Consider the following 16353-nt stretch of genomic DNA (forward strand, 5'->3'; position numbering starts at 1 on the left):
TCATATAGTTGTCTCATTGGCATTTTAACCACATCTCCCTATTTGAAGACAATGTCATATATAATAGAAGAAAATGATTCAACCCAAAAACAAAACTTTAAGTCACAAGCTTTTTTTAAATTCGTTACACAATATGGGTTTTTCTCATTGTTGGAGGCTGTATGGTTACCTGTAACTGCTTACATGTACACCCATTTCATATGCACTTTGGTTTGATAGTCGTCTCATTGGATATCACACCATGATGCCACATCTCCTTATTTTTATATGTAGTGTAGTACAAATAATGTTTTATTGCTTAGATATCAATATTCACAATTGTCAAGGAAATATTGTCTACATTTTCAATTTGTACATAGATTGGATAAAATTGTAAAAAAAAGTTCTTTTCTAAATGTAACACGAGTTCTGCTGATGAATCAACAACCGAATTGGATATAAATCCTTTCTATTGTTGGATCGCTAGAGGGCGCTGCATGGGTACTGCAGTGTATCCACCAATAAAACCGGTGGGCGTGTTTATTTCTATCTTTTTTTATTTTATTTTAAGTGAAATTCATACTCTGACCCTGATTAGTTTTTTGTATATCAATTTTTTGGTTTGAAATCATTTATTCATTGTTGGCCAAAATTCAACAATTATTAATTTTAAGGTTCTAGTTTCATCTGAATTTTTTTATTTAAATTTTTACCTTAGAAAAAAGGCTATCATGTCATAAAATGTAACCTTTTCTTCGCAGGTCATTTAAAAAACCCTGATAGTTTGCTATTTACATACTGTCTAGAAAAAAATTTATGAGCAGCATTCAACCACAGAATCTCTAGCATATTTGTTAATTCTCCCCTTTTGACAATTAAATTTAATGAATATATTATTTGCTAGCCTTTGCATGTTTGAAAATTTAATTGTCTGGAGTTTAGGGAAGTTCCTCACAAAGCAATTTCTCTCTTATAAGATTTATAAATTTGGAAGTTTTTATAACCCTGGAAGTACATGAACAAATGCAATATTCAATCATTTCATATCTATTTTTGTGTGATCAAAATTTAAATGGATATTAATTATTGACTAACAATTTAAGGAAACAACGAAATATTTTAAACTGTAATCATGCATTACTCAGATTACTGTTCAGTTTTACTGAATAACTTGCACTTCCTTCGTTGCGTGGACCTAGTTATCTCCCTTTGATCCCCGCTTCGCCACGAATAAGCTGACACAATTGCGTATCCGGGGAATTTATGATCTATAATTAATATATAAGATCCAGAAAATGGTTTTACTTCATATTTTATACCCCTCCATACGTTACCAAACACATTTAAGAAATGATTTGGGATTTTCCGTAGACCTACGCAAATTTTCCAAAAAAAATTTCAACTTCCATCGTTGTTTTAGAATACTTTTATAACACCTTTCATAAATAAGTATACATAATAATGAAGCTTATTCACTCAAGATTTGGACCCTACAAGTTTTATTTATGTACAAGTTACAATTAGACGATACGAGGTAAAAAACCAAGAGGTGTACACGTTCACAAGAAAACGGTAAACTCTGACCTTTTACCACGTGACCAATGTCTTGAACTTAGACGCCATTAAATCGTTTGCCGTTCAACTGAATGACAATATCATATTGATGTATTTGGTGAATTCAAGGATTATGTAATATTATTTATTATACTGCATGTCAAAATGCCAGATTTTGATTGGTTAATACGAGGGAGACAATTTACTCTATCCCATGGCAAATACTCTATTACCCTTCACGGAGACGCTTCCTCAAGTGTGCGCTTCAATAAATACGGATGATTGTTATGTACAAGACGACATAGTCTATTACTTTGAATTTGAAATTTAATAGACAGTAATAACAGAACATTCAGTATAATAAATTGAATAACACATATCTGAGAGGGCGATAGAGCAAATTGTTACCCCTCGAAAAGACATTATCAACCGTGGCCTCGCCTCAGTTGACAATGTTTTCTCGGGGTAACAATCTGCTCTATCACCCTCTCAGCTATGTGTTATTTATATAACAGTAAATTTAAATATTGGTGCTTGCATTTAATACTGCAAATCACTGATTAATAATGTAAAGGGAGATCTAATTATTTTATTAATTTTGTTTTTGCAAACTTGATACTGTAGAGCTTTTGCATCGCAATAATTTCTTACACTATATTTTATATATTCATGTTGTTTTTAAAGTACCCACGGATTTGTTTCCGCGAAAAAATCTACTTTTCCCTGTTAAAAAATTAAAATAATGAACACAACAGTTTTGATGGAAATGTTGTTTCTTCTTCGTCGAAGTCTATTTTTGAAAACAAAATGCAATCAAAGCATACACTAGTTGTTTTAACTGTTATATAACTGACATTCTTCCCAGTCTTGTTTACAAATTATGCTAAATTAGAAATTTCAGTATATTGTAAGTTACTCTCAAACTATTTGATTGAATGGTCTGTATTGTTTTATTTCATCAACTATGGCTTTATGTCCTTTTATTTCAGCAATAGCGAGAGGAGATTTTCCCAAATTATCACAGATATCGACAGATGCTCCGTGTTCGAGTAGAATATCTAAAATGTCAATATATCCATTAATACTTGATTTAAATAGCGGAGTCTGTCTGAGATTGTCTTGCGCGTTTACATTCGCCTTATGTTCTATCAATATCAATACTACATTTGAATGATGAAACATGCATGCTGTATGAAGAGGAGTTATCATATTCTTATCTGCTAAATTTATGTCAGCTCCGTATGTTAACAATAATTCGACCAAATCTACATTTCCGGTTTTACAAGCAAATGCAAGAGATGAACAATTGTCTTTATCACAGTGATTAACATTTGCCTTTGAACGCAACAATATATCGACCACACCCGTTTTATTCTCTTTACAGGCAACCATCAATGGGCTAATTTTATCTTCATCACATATATTCACATTTGCTCCATGTTGCAGTAACAAATCAACTACTGTATGAAAACCCCTGGCACAACTAAATAAAAGTGCCGTCCAGCCATATTTATTTGCATCATTAACATTGGCTTTGTTATCCAACAGTATTTTAGCAACGATAACACGCTCGTTCATGCATGCTTGATGAAGGGGTGTTAAACCATCCTTTGTTTTGTGGTTAACTGACGCTTTGGCTGCAATTAAGATGTTCGTTATACTCTCATTGCCAATTTTGCATGCCTCATGTAATGGTACTATGCTTGGTTTCGAACTGTTAACTGTAGTACCTTTCTCTAAAAGTATTTTCACTATGCCAATACTTCCAGATTGACAAGCAGCATGTATCGGTCTCAATCCATTTATTGTTTTCTGATTGATCTCGGCATTTTTCTCAATCAGGAGTTGAAGAACCCTTTCGTTTTTTGTACCACAAGCTAAATACACAGGACTTCTACCAAGTGAATCTATTGCATTGATGTTTGCATTCATATCAAGTAACGATTTAGCTACAGCACTGTTGCTCGCGTAATGTAACGGTGTACACCCGCTTCGGTCTAGTGCATCTACATCTGCTTTCTTTTCAAGCAATAAAAGCACAAGATTTGTAAAACCTTTTGCACTAACTATGTGAAGAACGGTTCCATTATTCTTTGTTTGATATTTTTCATTTACGTTTATCGATTTAGCCGAATGATGTAACAAGTACTTGGCGACTTGCATAGCATTATTTTCACATGCATAAACAAATGGCTTCGATCCCTCTTTGTTTGCCATGTCAATGATAGATTTTTTCACGACAAGATATTTAACAATTTTGTTATGTCCTTTCCTGCATGCTAAATGTAAAGGTATGTTGCCATCACTGTCCTTTTGATTAATCATTGCATTATCTTTTAGGAAAAATGAAACGTAATTCTCGTATCCTAGATCAGACACAATGTGAAGATGCGTCAACCCATCTTGCATTATGTCCCAAGTATCACGTGTTAAATATTTTTTCATGTATTTGAGAAACTTAAGCCTGAATTCGCAAAATTTGTTTTGCTCATGTTCGAAAATAGATTTATTCCACCCTTTACCTAATTCATAAACAAGCCGTCTGAAATATGCATCTTCATTTTCTGCCGTAACCTCAATAATAAATGCATCTCGTTTTTCATATATACAATCTAACCGAAACTGATTTAATATCACTTCAGTTTCACAATACTTTATTACTGATTTCATTAATGTTTTTGCAATGCAACGAAGGACGATTTTTTGCAAAGTTTCATGGGTAAGCATGAATTTATCCTTAGTTTCTCTTACGTATGTTCCAGTGAGGGCAACTAATGTAGACTTCAGAGAATTTTTTGATGGATATTGAAGAAAAGCCGATTCATGAAACACATCCTGAAACAAATCATCATATTCATGGTTGTCTATAGAAAATGAGTTCTTTGATATCGTCTGCTTGATTGCAAGAATAGCCAATGCAATGAAGCTTACTTGTGATTTGGTCTTGAAATTATCTATTTCTTTCTCAATTATCGGATAAGGAGCTGTAAAGAAATCTTCAACTGGAATATTTTGTAATGATGTATATGAGGAGCATAAAGATGGAAAAAAACTATACATCAAAATGGTTTCTTCTTTTAAAGTTTTTATATCAACTGGGTTTAAATAAGAGTGACATATACCCCACCTCTCAGTTAGTAATAGACTTATCTCATCAGATAATAAATCACACGTATACGCACTCAAACTTAAGCATGTATAACATTCTGGTTGCCATATATATGTTCTGCTTGTAAGAATAAGTTTTGTGTTCTCGTTATTGCTAAAAATCATATTGAGCAATGGCCCATTTTTTTCCCATAAAACTACATCTGTTTCATCAACAGCATACTTTCCGATAAAATCATCGATAATGAAAATTTGTTTTGTGCCTGGTATATGATAATTTGTTATATCTACTGATTGTCTGGCAGGAATGATTGTATAACCGCTGTCTTCCTTTAATCTGAATGCTGCATAATAAGCAATTGCCGATTTACCTGCACCAGTGGGTCCTGCTATAACAATTACTTTTTGCGTCAGGTATTTATGTATATGAACTCTGTGGCTCTTGTTTTAATAATCTTTTTAAGTTTCCCTGCCCAGTCTTGAAGGATTTCATTTTGAAATTCTATAAAGAAAATGTGAAAATGTACAAAGGATTACATAAATATAAAAGGAATAATTAAAATAAGCATATCAACAATTACATTAATCTTAATATAAACATATTTTAAGAGAAACATAAGTAACCGATTTAGCAATCAAAACCAATAAAATGAAGAGGAACAATAAATTGTATGACAAAAATGACTAGCAACAGGCATACAACTGAACCTAAATAAAACTCAGGGATTGAACTCAGTTGGTCGAGATGGTAATACAGTCTTGCTTAGTTCAATCCATTGGAACCAACAAACGACTGTTACGACTGTTACAAAGGAAGAAGGTTATTATAAAAGTTTGTGTTTTCCTATGGCAAATTTGATATATATTCAGGCCGAAACTATGTTAATATGATATAAATATGAACGCTGCTATTTAATAGATATTTACGCTGAGCCGGTTTTCAAAAACTTGCCAGTTAATCATTGTCAGAAAGACACGTAAACAAACCTAGACACATTATTTTGTTTTCATGCCGATCACACTTTTACTTTTTTGCTGATGCAATATGTATTTTTTGGATATAAATTTTCCAAAGAAGCATCCCACATTGTTGAATTTGAAAATAGTATCAAACTACGATTTCAAATACCTGCTTTTTAAACGATTATAAGGGGCTATTCTGCAATTGCAATACTATCTGTTTCATTGTTTGACATGATGTAAGTATTAATTCTTTTATTCATCTACAAATTACATGTGTATAAAAGACATGAACATGATCTTTTTCTGAGCCGTGTTTAAGGTTTTTATTTGGGGATTTCATACTGATACCTTTTACGTGCGACGGAACTTTTAATAAATCATTTTCCAGCTTGCTGAATTTGTCTTTCAAAATCTGTTTGTCACATTCCATAGCATCAATTTTTCTTTCAAAGCCATTTTTTTCTTTAGCCATATAAGTAGCAATTTTATCGTCAAGTTCACCTCTATCTTTAATTTGAATTTGAACTAATTCTGAAAAGAAATACAACTATTGACATGAAGCTACCTAATTTTTCATTTTTGTTTTTCGTTGTTCACTAGCTGTATGGATGGTTGAAATTCCTCTGTTGTAATCAAAATGCACATTTCAAAACCTTAAAATGTACATGGGTTTTAAAATATATATATATATAGGACAATGCATATTGTATTGATTTATTGTTCTCTGGTGATACATATTTCATGAATATTCAGGACGACCAGAATAACATATATGGTACTTATATGTAGAGTGTAGTTTCCTGTTTTTGACATGTTTGATTTGGACGATAGAATGGACACTTATTTTACATAAACGCAACATGCATGCTTTAACATATATATATTATATCTATTTAAGTCTATTGAAAGCAACCAACCAGCAAATTAATACATATATGTAACGATTCAGCTCAAACCAACTACATGATAAGTCATACGATTGGTGCAACTACATGTATACTGATAAAAGATAAAATATACAAACAAGATGAAGTTGCTTTGACATATATATCGGGTCAATAAATGGCCTTCATCAGTGTCAGTCCCTTTTTAAAATGTGATCACACAATGTCATTAAACGATGCATAATCTTGTACTGCATTTCTATTGAAAAATAGATGATAATTATATGAAAAGATTATTCAATTTGACCTATTCAGGCGGCTCATTTTTGTACTCTTTTGGAATGAACCAGATAACTTCTTTGCCTTAGAACGTATGACCCAAACAAAGTTTCAATAGTGCGATTTCCCTCATTCTCCTTCCTTCCGCCCATTTTGCTTTTGTTTGTTCCATAGAACAATACGATTTCATTTCATATTGTTCGTATATTTTTATCTTTTATCAGTATTGGTGTACAATTTTACGACTTTTATATATGTATATATAGTTTGGTCTTTTATATTAGCAAAAGGGACAAAGATTACAAAAAGAAACTTTCAGTTGAGTGTGTAAATATTTCGATCAGTATTTAAAAAAGAGTGTATTTCGGTTATGCATATCTATGTTCAACTGTGTGATTGTACAAACCTGATGAAAAATACTCCGATGCAAGAAAACAATATCCCAATATAGTGACTGAAAAAAATAATAAATAAAAGAAGATAATTTATGCGAGTTAGAACATACAATCAAATCTGGGATAATAAACAATACTCATAGATCCATAAAGTAAAGTTTAATGATTCCAAATATTTATTTTCATCTACAAAGACAGTCGTTTTGATATAATAATTTTTCTAATGTATTACCTGATAATTTGAAATGTCCTTAACAGGACTACATCCCTAAAACATAAGTATAAACGGGAGCTATAAACAAAAAGTGTATTGGCATAATGTATCATTTTATTTCCGCTAGCGTTGAATGCTGACTACGAATGATATTCTTGGGGTTTTACACACCATCAGCAGCTACTCCACCTAGTTTATATAGTAATAAAAAGAAATTATTTCGGTATGTATAACCCATACTTTTGCACAAAGCTTATAAGTTCTTTCATTTAATTTTGAGACGAAAAATAAATAAAACTAGCTATATATACTATAGAAACAAACTAAAGGCTCTAAAGCCATGTCCTGTGTCACTCACCTAGGTCTATGTGCATTTTCATCAACACTCTCCAACATTGTGGACTAGAATAGAATTCATGACAAAAAAAATCTTTTTTGTTGCTCTTGTATTATTGATAAAAAAAAAAAAATCTGTTTACAGCTTCTCTCTATCTTCTTTCGTTTTTGCCCCAAAACATTAAAAAAACATTTGTTTTAATTATTTAAGGACATATACTCCTATAAGAGTCAACTATTGATTTTGGCAAAATTTGACTTATTTGCAAGAGCAACAACTACAGCAAGGAGTCGATTGACAATTTAGCCATGTTGAATAATTTGTAGATCTTAATTTGTCGATCATTTTTGCTTTTTAAAGTGTCTATCACATTTTATCTATATAAAACAGTATTCAAGATAATAGGCAAAACCACTAGGAATGCATAAAAATCGTCTTTAAAGTGCACTATTCCCAATAAGGAACCAACAGACAATTTCTGCCATTAAATCATGCTGATCATTTTTGCTTATTTAACTTTTTAATATCTCTATAATTGTAGTTTTTAAGATATTAGACAAAGATGCGAAAAATTTGTAAAAACCGTCACTAAGAGGTAATAAATCTATTAAAGTGTCATCGAATGATTTCGGCAATGTTCACTTATTTTTAGGTCTTGTCTTGTTTCATTTTTTGTTTTTTTTTAAGTGTCTATCTATCTACTATAGTTTTAAAGATAATAGATAAAAGCACTAAAAATTGTTCAAAATTGTCACTTAAGAGCAATAACTCTAATAAGGAGTGATCGGAAGATTTGAGGCATTTGACGTATATCAATCGTGTCGTGTAATTTTTAAGATATAAGGCAAACACGCTTAAAAAAGGAAAAATCGTTATTAAAGGGCAATAACTCACTTAAGGATTCGTCGGATAATTGCGCCATTTGATTTATTTGTAGATTTTGTCTTGCTGGTGATTTTTGTTAATCACAGTTTCTCTCTACATTGCTCTTAAAGCTATTAAAGTTTTCAAGATACTTAGTAAAAATTTTAAAAAAATGTAAAATTCGTCATTTAAGGGCAAAAACTCCTATAAGAAGTCGTCTGACAGTTTTGTTGAGGATAGACAAAATGTAGATCTCAACATTTTGAACAGTCTTCCATTTTTTAAGATAAATGACAAAATTTGCATTTTACCCCTATGTTCTATGTTTAGCCATATCAGCCATGCCGATTGGAAGGCGGTATAATCGGAAACAGTTTTCAAACTACATACCCCAATTATGATTGAAGCCAAGTTTTGTTGAATTTGGCCCATCAGTTTCAGAGGAGAAGATTTTTTGTAAATGTTAACGAACGTATACGGACGCCGAAGACGACGACGACGGACGCCGAAGACAACGACGACAGACGATGGACTCCATGTGATGAGAAAAGCTTACTTTGCCCTTTGTGCAAGGCGGGCTAAAACGGAACAAACAACAAGCTAGATGAAACACATTAACTGTAATGACCGAGTCATTATTTTTCCTTCAAGCAGTGAAATTGATATCAAGATTTTTTTCTCCAATGCTTCATTTCCGCAAGATATCAGAAGATATACTTCGTAACCAATGTTATGAAGTGTGAATTATTGCTACCAAATTTGAGGTTAAAAGCTAAGGTTTGAAATTTATAAAAGAAAAATGTTCAGCATACTCTTCTACTAATACCATGCATACTGAATATTATAAGTTTTTTTTTAAACTTTATTCCTTATTATTTAGTGCAATTCAGAGACACAATCCTTGAAAGGAAACGCCAACAGTCCATGTAGTATAACGTTAAAGTGTTGTTTTTTAAATAGATGTGTATCAACCAGTATAGATTCAAAATATTTATGTCAAATTTAAGCAATCAAAATGTAAATTGGTGCCAATCTATCTAGTGTTTAAGGATAAATTAACTTACTTATTATAGACAAGGTCAGCGACAAAACTGCAACACACGCTCCCTTTCTATACTTTTCAATCTCATAGTTCACTGAAATAAATTAAAAAAAAGAGTGACCACGCTGAAATTTCTCGCCTACTTTCCTTACTGTGACTGATTTTATGTTGATAGTCCTAAAGTCAAGTTTACTACAAGTATTACATAAATTTCACATCATCAATGATCTATGAAAATGAGTTCAAGGTCAGATTAACCAAGTCAAACAGACATGTTCACCTTACAATCATTCCATACACCAAATAAGTTGACCTTTCCTTTTTGTATTTAAGAAACAGTCTTCACGAAGAAAACGTATCATTAACAATAGAACCATGAAAATAAGGTCAAGGTCAGATGAAGCATGACAGACAGACATGTACACATAACAAACATTTCATACACCAAATATAATAGTTGACATATTGCTTATAGTATAAGAAAACAGAACAAAACACACACAAAAAACATTGACCGATAAACCGTGAAAATGAGGTCAAGATCAGATGACACCAGCCAGATTAACATGTACCTCTTGCAATCATTCCATACACCAAATATAGTTAACCTACTGCGTATTTTAGAAACGGAACCAATCACGTAGCGATAACCTTAATTTTTTTATTATAAAATAATGTCAAGGTCAGGTGAACCTTGACTGACTGTCATGAAGACTTTTTGGGGAACCCATATACCAACATAGTAATCTTATTACTCATAACTGCCGAGAAATTCACAAAAGTCATGACAAAAAACTAAACGTTTTATTTTTTTGTAAGCAGTCACTGAGCCATGGATGTCAAAGTTTAGGACAACAATGAAGCATTCTCAAATGCTAACCGTGTTTCTGCGGGAGAGACAAATATATCATCATGATCATCTACTGGCCTACTGCGGGAAGAACATATATGTCATATGAGTATAGAAATAAGTTTGTGTTCTATTTATTCATATTGTTTTCTTAAATATTCTTTCCTCAATTTATTGCAAACCTTTTATAAATTTTGATAATAAGATTATTTCTAATGATTCCTATCAACTTTAACTCAATAATTTTAAAACTTCTAAAATAAATATTGCGTCTTCCTTGTAAATTACATTTTACTGTGGATTGTTGTAACGGAATTAATTTATTGTTTTGTTCCTAGCTAGCTGACATGCATTTTCAGATTTGTCTTACTCCTGAAGAACATGTATATACATGATTTTGGTAAATATGAGACTCAGTTTGGAGCATCAAAGAACACCCCGGTTTTTGGTGGGGTTCGCGTTGCTCAGTCTTTACAATGTTGCACTGTTGGTTATTTTCGTCTTATTACTTTTGTTGCGATGGAATTTTCAGTTTGTTTGTGACTTATTTGTTATCTACGCCTCTCTTTTATATTCATGAATAATCAACATTTGCATGTTTTAAATTTTGCTGGGCGTCTGTCTCTAATTGTCAAATACAAAATATAAAAAAGCCCATTACACAAGTGACAAAAGGTTTCATACAACAGGAAGATAAGTCACCCTACCCGCATATATTATTCTGACTCTCAGTTGCCTAATCTTCTCTTCAGCTTAGCACAGACAAAAAAGATATAAGTTTCAAGTCTTTGGTTTAAACTGCTGGGAACCAAGCTCCTGACCTCATGCACTTGAGCGATGAACAGACTTCCGCCTATGACCTTAAGCTTTTCGCATCTTGGTATAGTGATGATATATTGCTATAGGATGTAATACTATTTCAAATGATTTTCTTTTTAGATTGTGTTATTGATATGATGCTGTAATTTCTAGAAAAAAGATGGAATTTAATAAATCCCCTTTAACCAGGATGATATTTGAAAGTTGTGGGGAGATCATTGATGAGCACACAAGACCTCTGAGATGATATTAATTTTTAATTTTATACTTCTTTCTTGTTATTTCCAAAGTTAGTGATCAGTGATTTTAAATATCAGATGCATGTAATAAAAATAAGTAGATGTAGGCAATACACAATAAAACAATGACTTACTGTCTTAGTTACATGTAGTTGTCAGGGAATGACACATGCTTTAGATAACTAGCAAATTTCTTAGGATGATCGATACCTTGAAAAACTTGCATATTTGCTTTGGATTACTTGATTTTACTTAAAATTACTAAAAATAGAAACTTAAAATTACTTGCAATTATATAATTTTAAGATATCTAAAAGCTATCATTTGTCATTGTAATGCATTGTTTATATCATAAACTAGGCCCTACAAAAATTTATACTTATTGACCATCTAATGTTCCAAATTATATCATAAATTGCAGTTTTATACATGTACATTTGACTTTGATCAGCTATTTTTTGAAAAATGAAAAATGGCAGGAACTCATGGTTGGTAGGTTTCATATATCTCGCTACTGTTTGTGTACTAATCTAAATAAATAAAAACTGTTGCAACATAAAAGCAAAAGTGAATAGAAATGGATTAAAAGATAAATGGATATATCAGTCATTTAAAAATAAAGTTCGATTCCAAATCTGAACTTTATAAAAATGAAGTTGATTTAAATCCAAATTATTTCAAAAAACTAATAACACATGGCTTTTTGAACATTTTCCCATGATATGCAATCTTATCGACACATGAGAATGATTTTATATGAAATGTTGTGCTAGCTGGTGTTCGATTTTGTCCATCCTGTTACTTTTTTCAAATGCCAGAAAAAGTGATAAGAAAAAAGAAAATATCTAATCAAAAGTATGGATATAACAGTGTACATTTGAAATCACATCAACATTTATCATTTATTCAGATTACCAAAACTAGAGGCTCTCAAGAGCCTGTGTCGCTCACCTGTATTTACTGATGCTTTGGAAATCATGTAAAATAAGGTTAAAATCATAATTAACAGTATTAGATATTAGATATTATAATGATATCTAAGATAACAACAAAAAACTGCAACATTTTTGTAAAATTACTAACTCAGGGGCAGCAACCCAACAACGGGTTGTCGGATTCGTCTGAAAATATCAGGGCAGATATATCTAAATCTGATGAACATTTTTATCACCTGTCAGATTTGCTTTAAATGCTTTAGTTTCAGAGAAATAAACCAATAAAATGCTTCGCTGGGCGCAGCTTGATACGACCGCAGAGGTCGAACCCTGAACAGTTGGGGCAAGTATGGACACAACACTCAAGCTTGATACAGCTCTGAATTTGGATTGTGATTAAATATTTGACACAGCATAGGTTTCTGACACAGAGAGAAAGTGGTCTAAGAACTTCAATTTTTTTAATTTACCTATTATGGTCCAATGTCCAAAATGAAAATACATGGTTAGATTCAGCATATCAAAGAACCCCATATATTCAATTTTTGTTGAAATCAAACAAAGTTTAATTTTGGATCCCAACTTGGACAAACTTGAAAACTGGTCCCATAATCAAAAATCTAAACACATGTTTAGATTCAGCAGATCAAAGTACCCCAAGAATTCATTTTTGTTAAAATCAAACTAAGTTTAATTTTGGACCCTTTGGACCTTAATGTAGACCAATTTAAAAAACGGGACCCAAAATTAAAAATCTAAAAACACGGTTAGATTTGGCATATCAAAGAACCCCAATAATTCAATTTTTGATGAAATCAAACAAAGTTTAATTTTGGACCCTTTTGACCTCAATATGAACCAATTTGATAGTGGGGTCCACAAATAAAAAATCTAAATACATGGTTAGATTCAGCATATCAAAGAACCCCATATATTCAATTTTTGTTGAAATCAAACAAAGTTTAATTTTGGACCCCAATTTGGACCAACTTGAAAACTGGGCCAAAAATCATAAATCTAAATACATGTTTAGATTCAGCATATCAAAGAACCCCATATATTCAATTTTTGTTAAAATCAAACAAAGTTTAATTTTGGACCCTTTGGACCTTAATGTAGACCAATTTGAAGACTGGACCCAAAATTAAAAATCTAAATACACGGTTAGATTCGGCATAACAAATAAATAAATGTGGTCAAAGATTTTACAAATCTAATGCGCCATACTGGTCTTCCTTTATAAATATGCATTTCTTTAAACATAATTTAAAAGCAGTGTAAGGGAAGTAACCAAAACGTTGTATTTGGATTACCTCCCTTACACTGTTTTAAATTATCTTAATTGTTCATTAACCATTACTTTATACATAATTTAAAAGCAGTGTAAGGGAGATAATTTCAATGATGTATTTGGTTTATCTCCCTTACACTGCTTTAAATTATGTTTTGTACTAAAGTATTTGTCCATTAATGAGGACAACCTTGTTTTTCCCCCTTTTTTGCCCCTAATTCTTAAACGGTTTGAGCAATAACCCCCCCTTTGTGGTATGGAAACTTGTAGTATAATTTCAGAGAGATCCATACACCGTTCCACAGTTATTGTCTGGAAACTAGAAAATGCTTATTTTTGGCCCCTTTTTGGCCCCTAATTCCTTAACTATTGGTACCATAACCCCCAAAATCAATTCCCACCTTCCTTTTGTGGTATTGAACCTTATGGTAAAATTTCATAGAGATCCATTCACTTAAACTAAAGTTAGAGTGCGAAAACTAATGCGTCTTCGGGCGACGACGCCAGACGACGACGACGCCGGACGACGACGACGACGACGACGCCAACGTCATACCAATATACGACCACAAAAAATTTTTTGCGGTCGTATAAAAACTGCATTTTATCCCTATGTTCTACTTTTAACCAAGTCGGCCATGATGGTTGGAAGGCGGGGTCATCGGACAAATTTTTTAAACTAGATATCCTAATAATGATTATGGCCAAGTATGATAAAATTTGTCTCAGTAGTTTCAGAGAAGAAGATTTTTGTAAAAGATTACAAAAATTTGTTAAAAATTGACTATTCAGGGCAATAACTCCTAAAGGGGTCGACTGACAATTTTGGTCAAGTTGACTTATTTGTAGATCTTACTTTGCTGAACATTATTGCTGTTTACAGTTTATCTCTATCTATAATAATATTCAAGATTATAACCAAAAACTGCAAAATTTCCTTAAAATTACCAATTCAGGGGCAGCAACCCAACAACAGGTTGTTAGATTTGTCTGAAAATTTCAGGGCAGATAGATCTTGACCTGATAATCAGTTTTATCCTATGTCAGATTTACCCTAAATGCTTTGGGTTCAGAGATATAAGCCAAAATCTACATTTTACCCCTATGTTCTATTTTTAGCCATGGCGACCATCTTGATTGGTTGGCGGGGTCATCGGACACATTTATTAAACTAGATACCCTAATGATGATTGTGGCCAAGTTTGGTTAAATTTGGCCCAGTGGTTTCAGAGGAGAAGATTTTTGTAAAAAGCTAACGACGACGGACGACGACGACGACGGACCACGGACGCCAAGTAATGAGAAAAGCTCACTTGGCCCTTCGGGCCAGGTGAGCTAAACAGATAGTCTGTACGTTCAGAAAAGTCATCACATTTCTTATTTATCAAAAGCTCTAAAAAAATTTGTGGAGACAGTGCCAGAAAAAAACTACTAGTATGTCCCTTTTCAATGATATTGACTGGAAACTTATCCAAAAGATCAGTTATGTTCATTGTCAAAATTATTTTACACATTTTTGGGGTAACAGAACAATGGCAGTAAAAGGGAAGACAAGTAATAGTAGAGACAAAAAAATCTTTTGGTCACACAAATCAATAAAAAAACCTTTTTGGGATTTCCTAGGGATACAAAACCAGACATTTCTTTCCTAGGGATACAAAACAAGACATTACCAGACATTTACTTTTACAAATTGTGACTTGAATGGAGAGTTGTCTCATTGGCACTCATACCACATCTTCTTATATCTAATTACTACTCATGATCATTTATTTTGACAAATTCAATTACTTAAATTAAGTAATGTTTACCATCACTCAATGGTAAATATGGATTGTGTGTCGTAAACCTTTCAATAATTGAATTCCTTAAAAGTCTACTTTCTTCTACGTTTCTATTATGTTTTCAAAACGGATCTTAAACGTTTACATTGATTTAGAAGAACTTTACTATATTTATATATTTATTATTGTTATACTTCACGTTAAAGTGCCATATTTTGATTGGCTAATACGAGGGTGTTAATTTACTCTATTACCCTTCAGACATGGAGACGCTTGATCAAGTGTGCACTTTATTAAATACGACTCTATCCTATGGCAAATACTCTATTACCCTTCACGGAGACGCTTGATCAAGCGTGCGCTTTATTAAATACGACTCTATCCTATGGCAAATACTCTATTACCCTTCACGGAGACGCTTGATCAAGCGTGCGCTTTATTAAATACGACTCTATCCTATGGCAAATACTCTATTACCCTTCACGGAGACGCTTGATCAAGTGTGCGCTTTATTAATTACGGATGGTTGTTATGTATAAGACGTCATAGTTTATTACTTTGAATTTGAAATTTAATCGACAGTAATAACAGAACATTCAGTATAATAAATTAAATAACACATATCTGAGAGGGTGATAGAGGAGATTGTTACCCCTCGAAAAGACATTGTCAACCTTGGCTTCGCCTCAGTTGACAATGTTTTCGCGGGGTAACAATCTGCTCTATCACCCTCTCAGCTATGTGTTATTTATATACACACAAATAGCTTTAAAAAGAAGACAATACATTGAAACCATACTAAATGTCCGTCGGATG

General features: G+C 32.4%; 1 protein-coding gene across 1 annotated transcript in view; it reads right to left on the minus strand.

Moving 5' to 3' along the window:
- Nucleotides 1-1972: 1972 nt before the first annotated feature.
- The window catches only part of LOC127714497 (ankyrin-1-like), a 38660-nt gene continuing 24279 nt past the window's right edge, over nt 1973-16353 (minus strand). Inside the window, exons 6-9 of the mRNA XM_052220569.1 lie at nt 9642-9713; nt 7174-7221; nt 5953-6135; nt 1973-5143 (exon numbers count right to left, since the gene is read on the minus strand). Of these exons, the coding sequence (XP_052076529.1) occupies nt 2452-4806 (2355 nt within the window). The 5' untranslated portion in view covers nt 4807-5143; nt 5953-6135; nt 7174-7221; nt 9642-9713 and the 3' untranslated portion in view covers nt 1973-2451. The remainder of the gene's footprint in view (nt 5144-5952; nt 6136-7173; nt 7222-9641; nt 9714-16353) is intronic.

Source organism: Mytilus californianus, unplaced genomic scaffold, assembly GCF_021869535.1.
Source record: "Mytilus californianus isolate M0D057914Y unplaced genomic scaffold, xbMytCali1.0.p SCAF_9, whole genome shotgun sequence".
Lineage (NCBI taxonomy): Eukaryota > Metazoa > Mollusca > Bivalvia > Mytilida > Mytilidae > Mytilus > Mytilus californianus.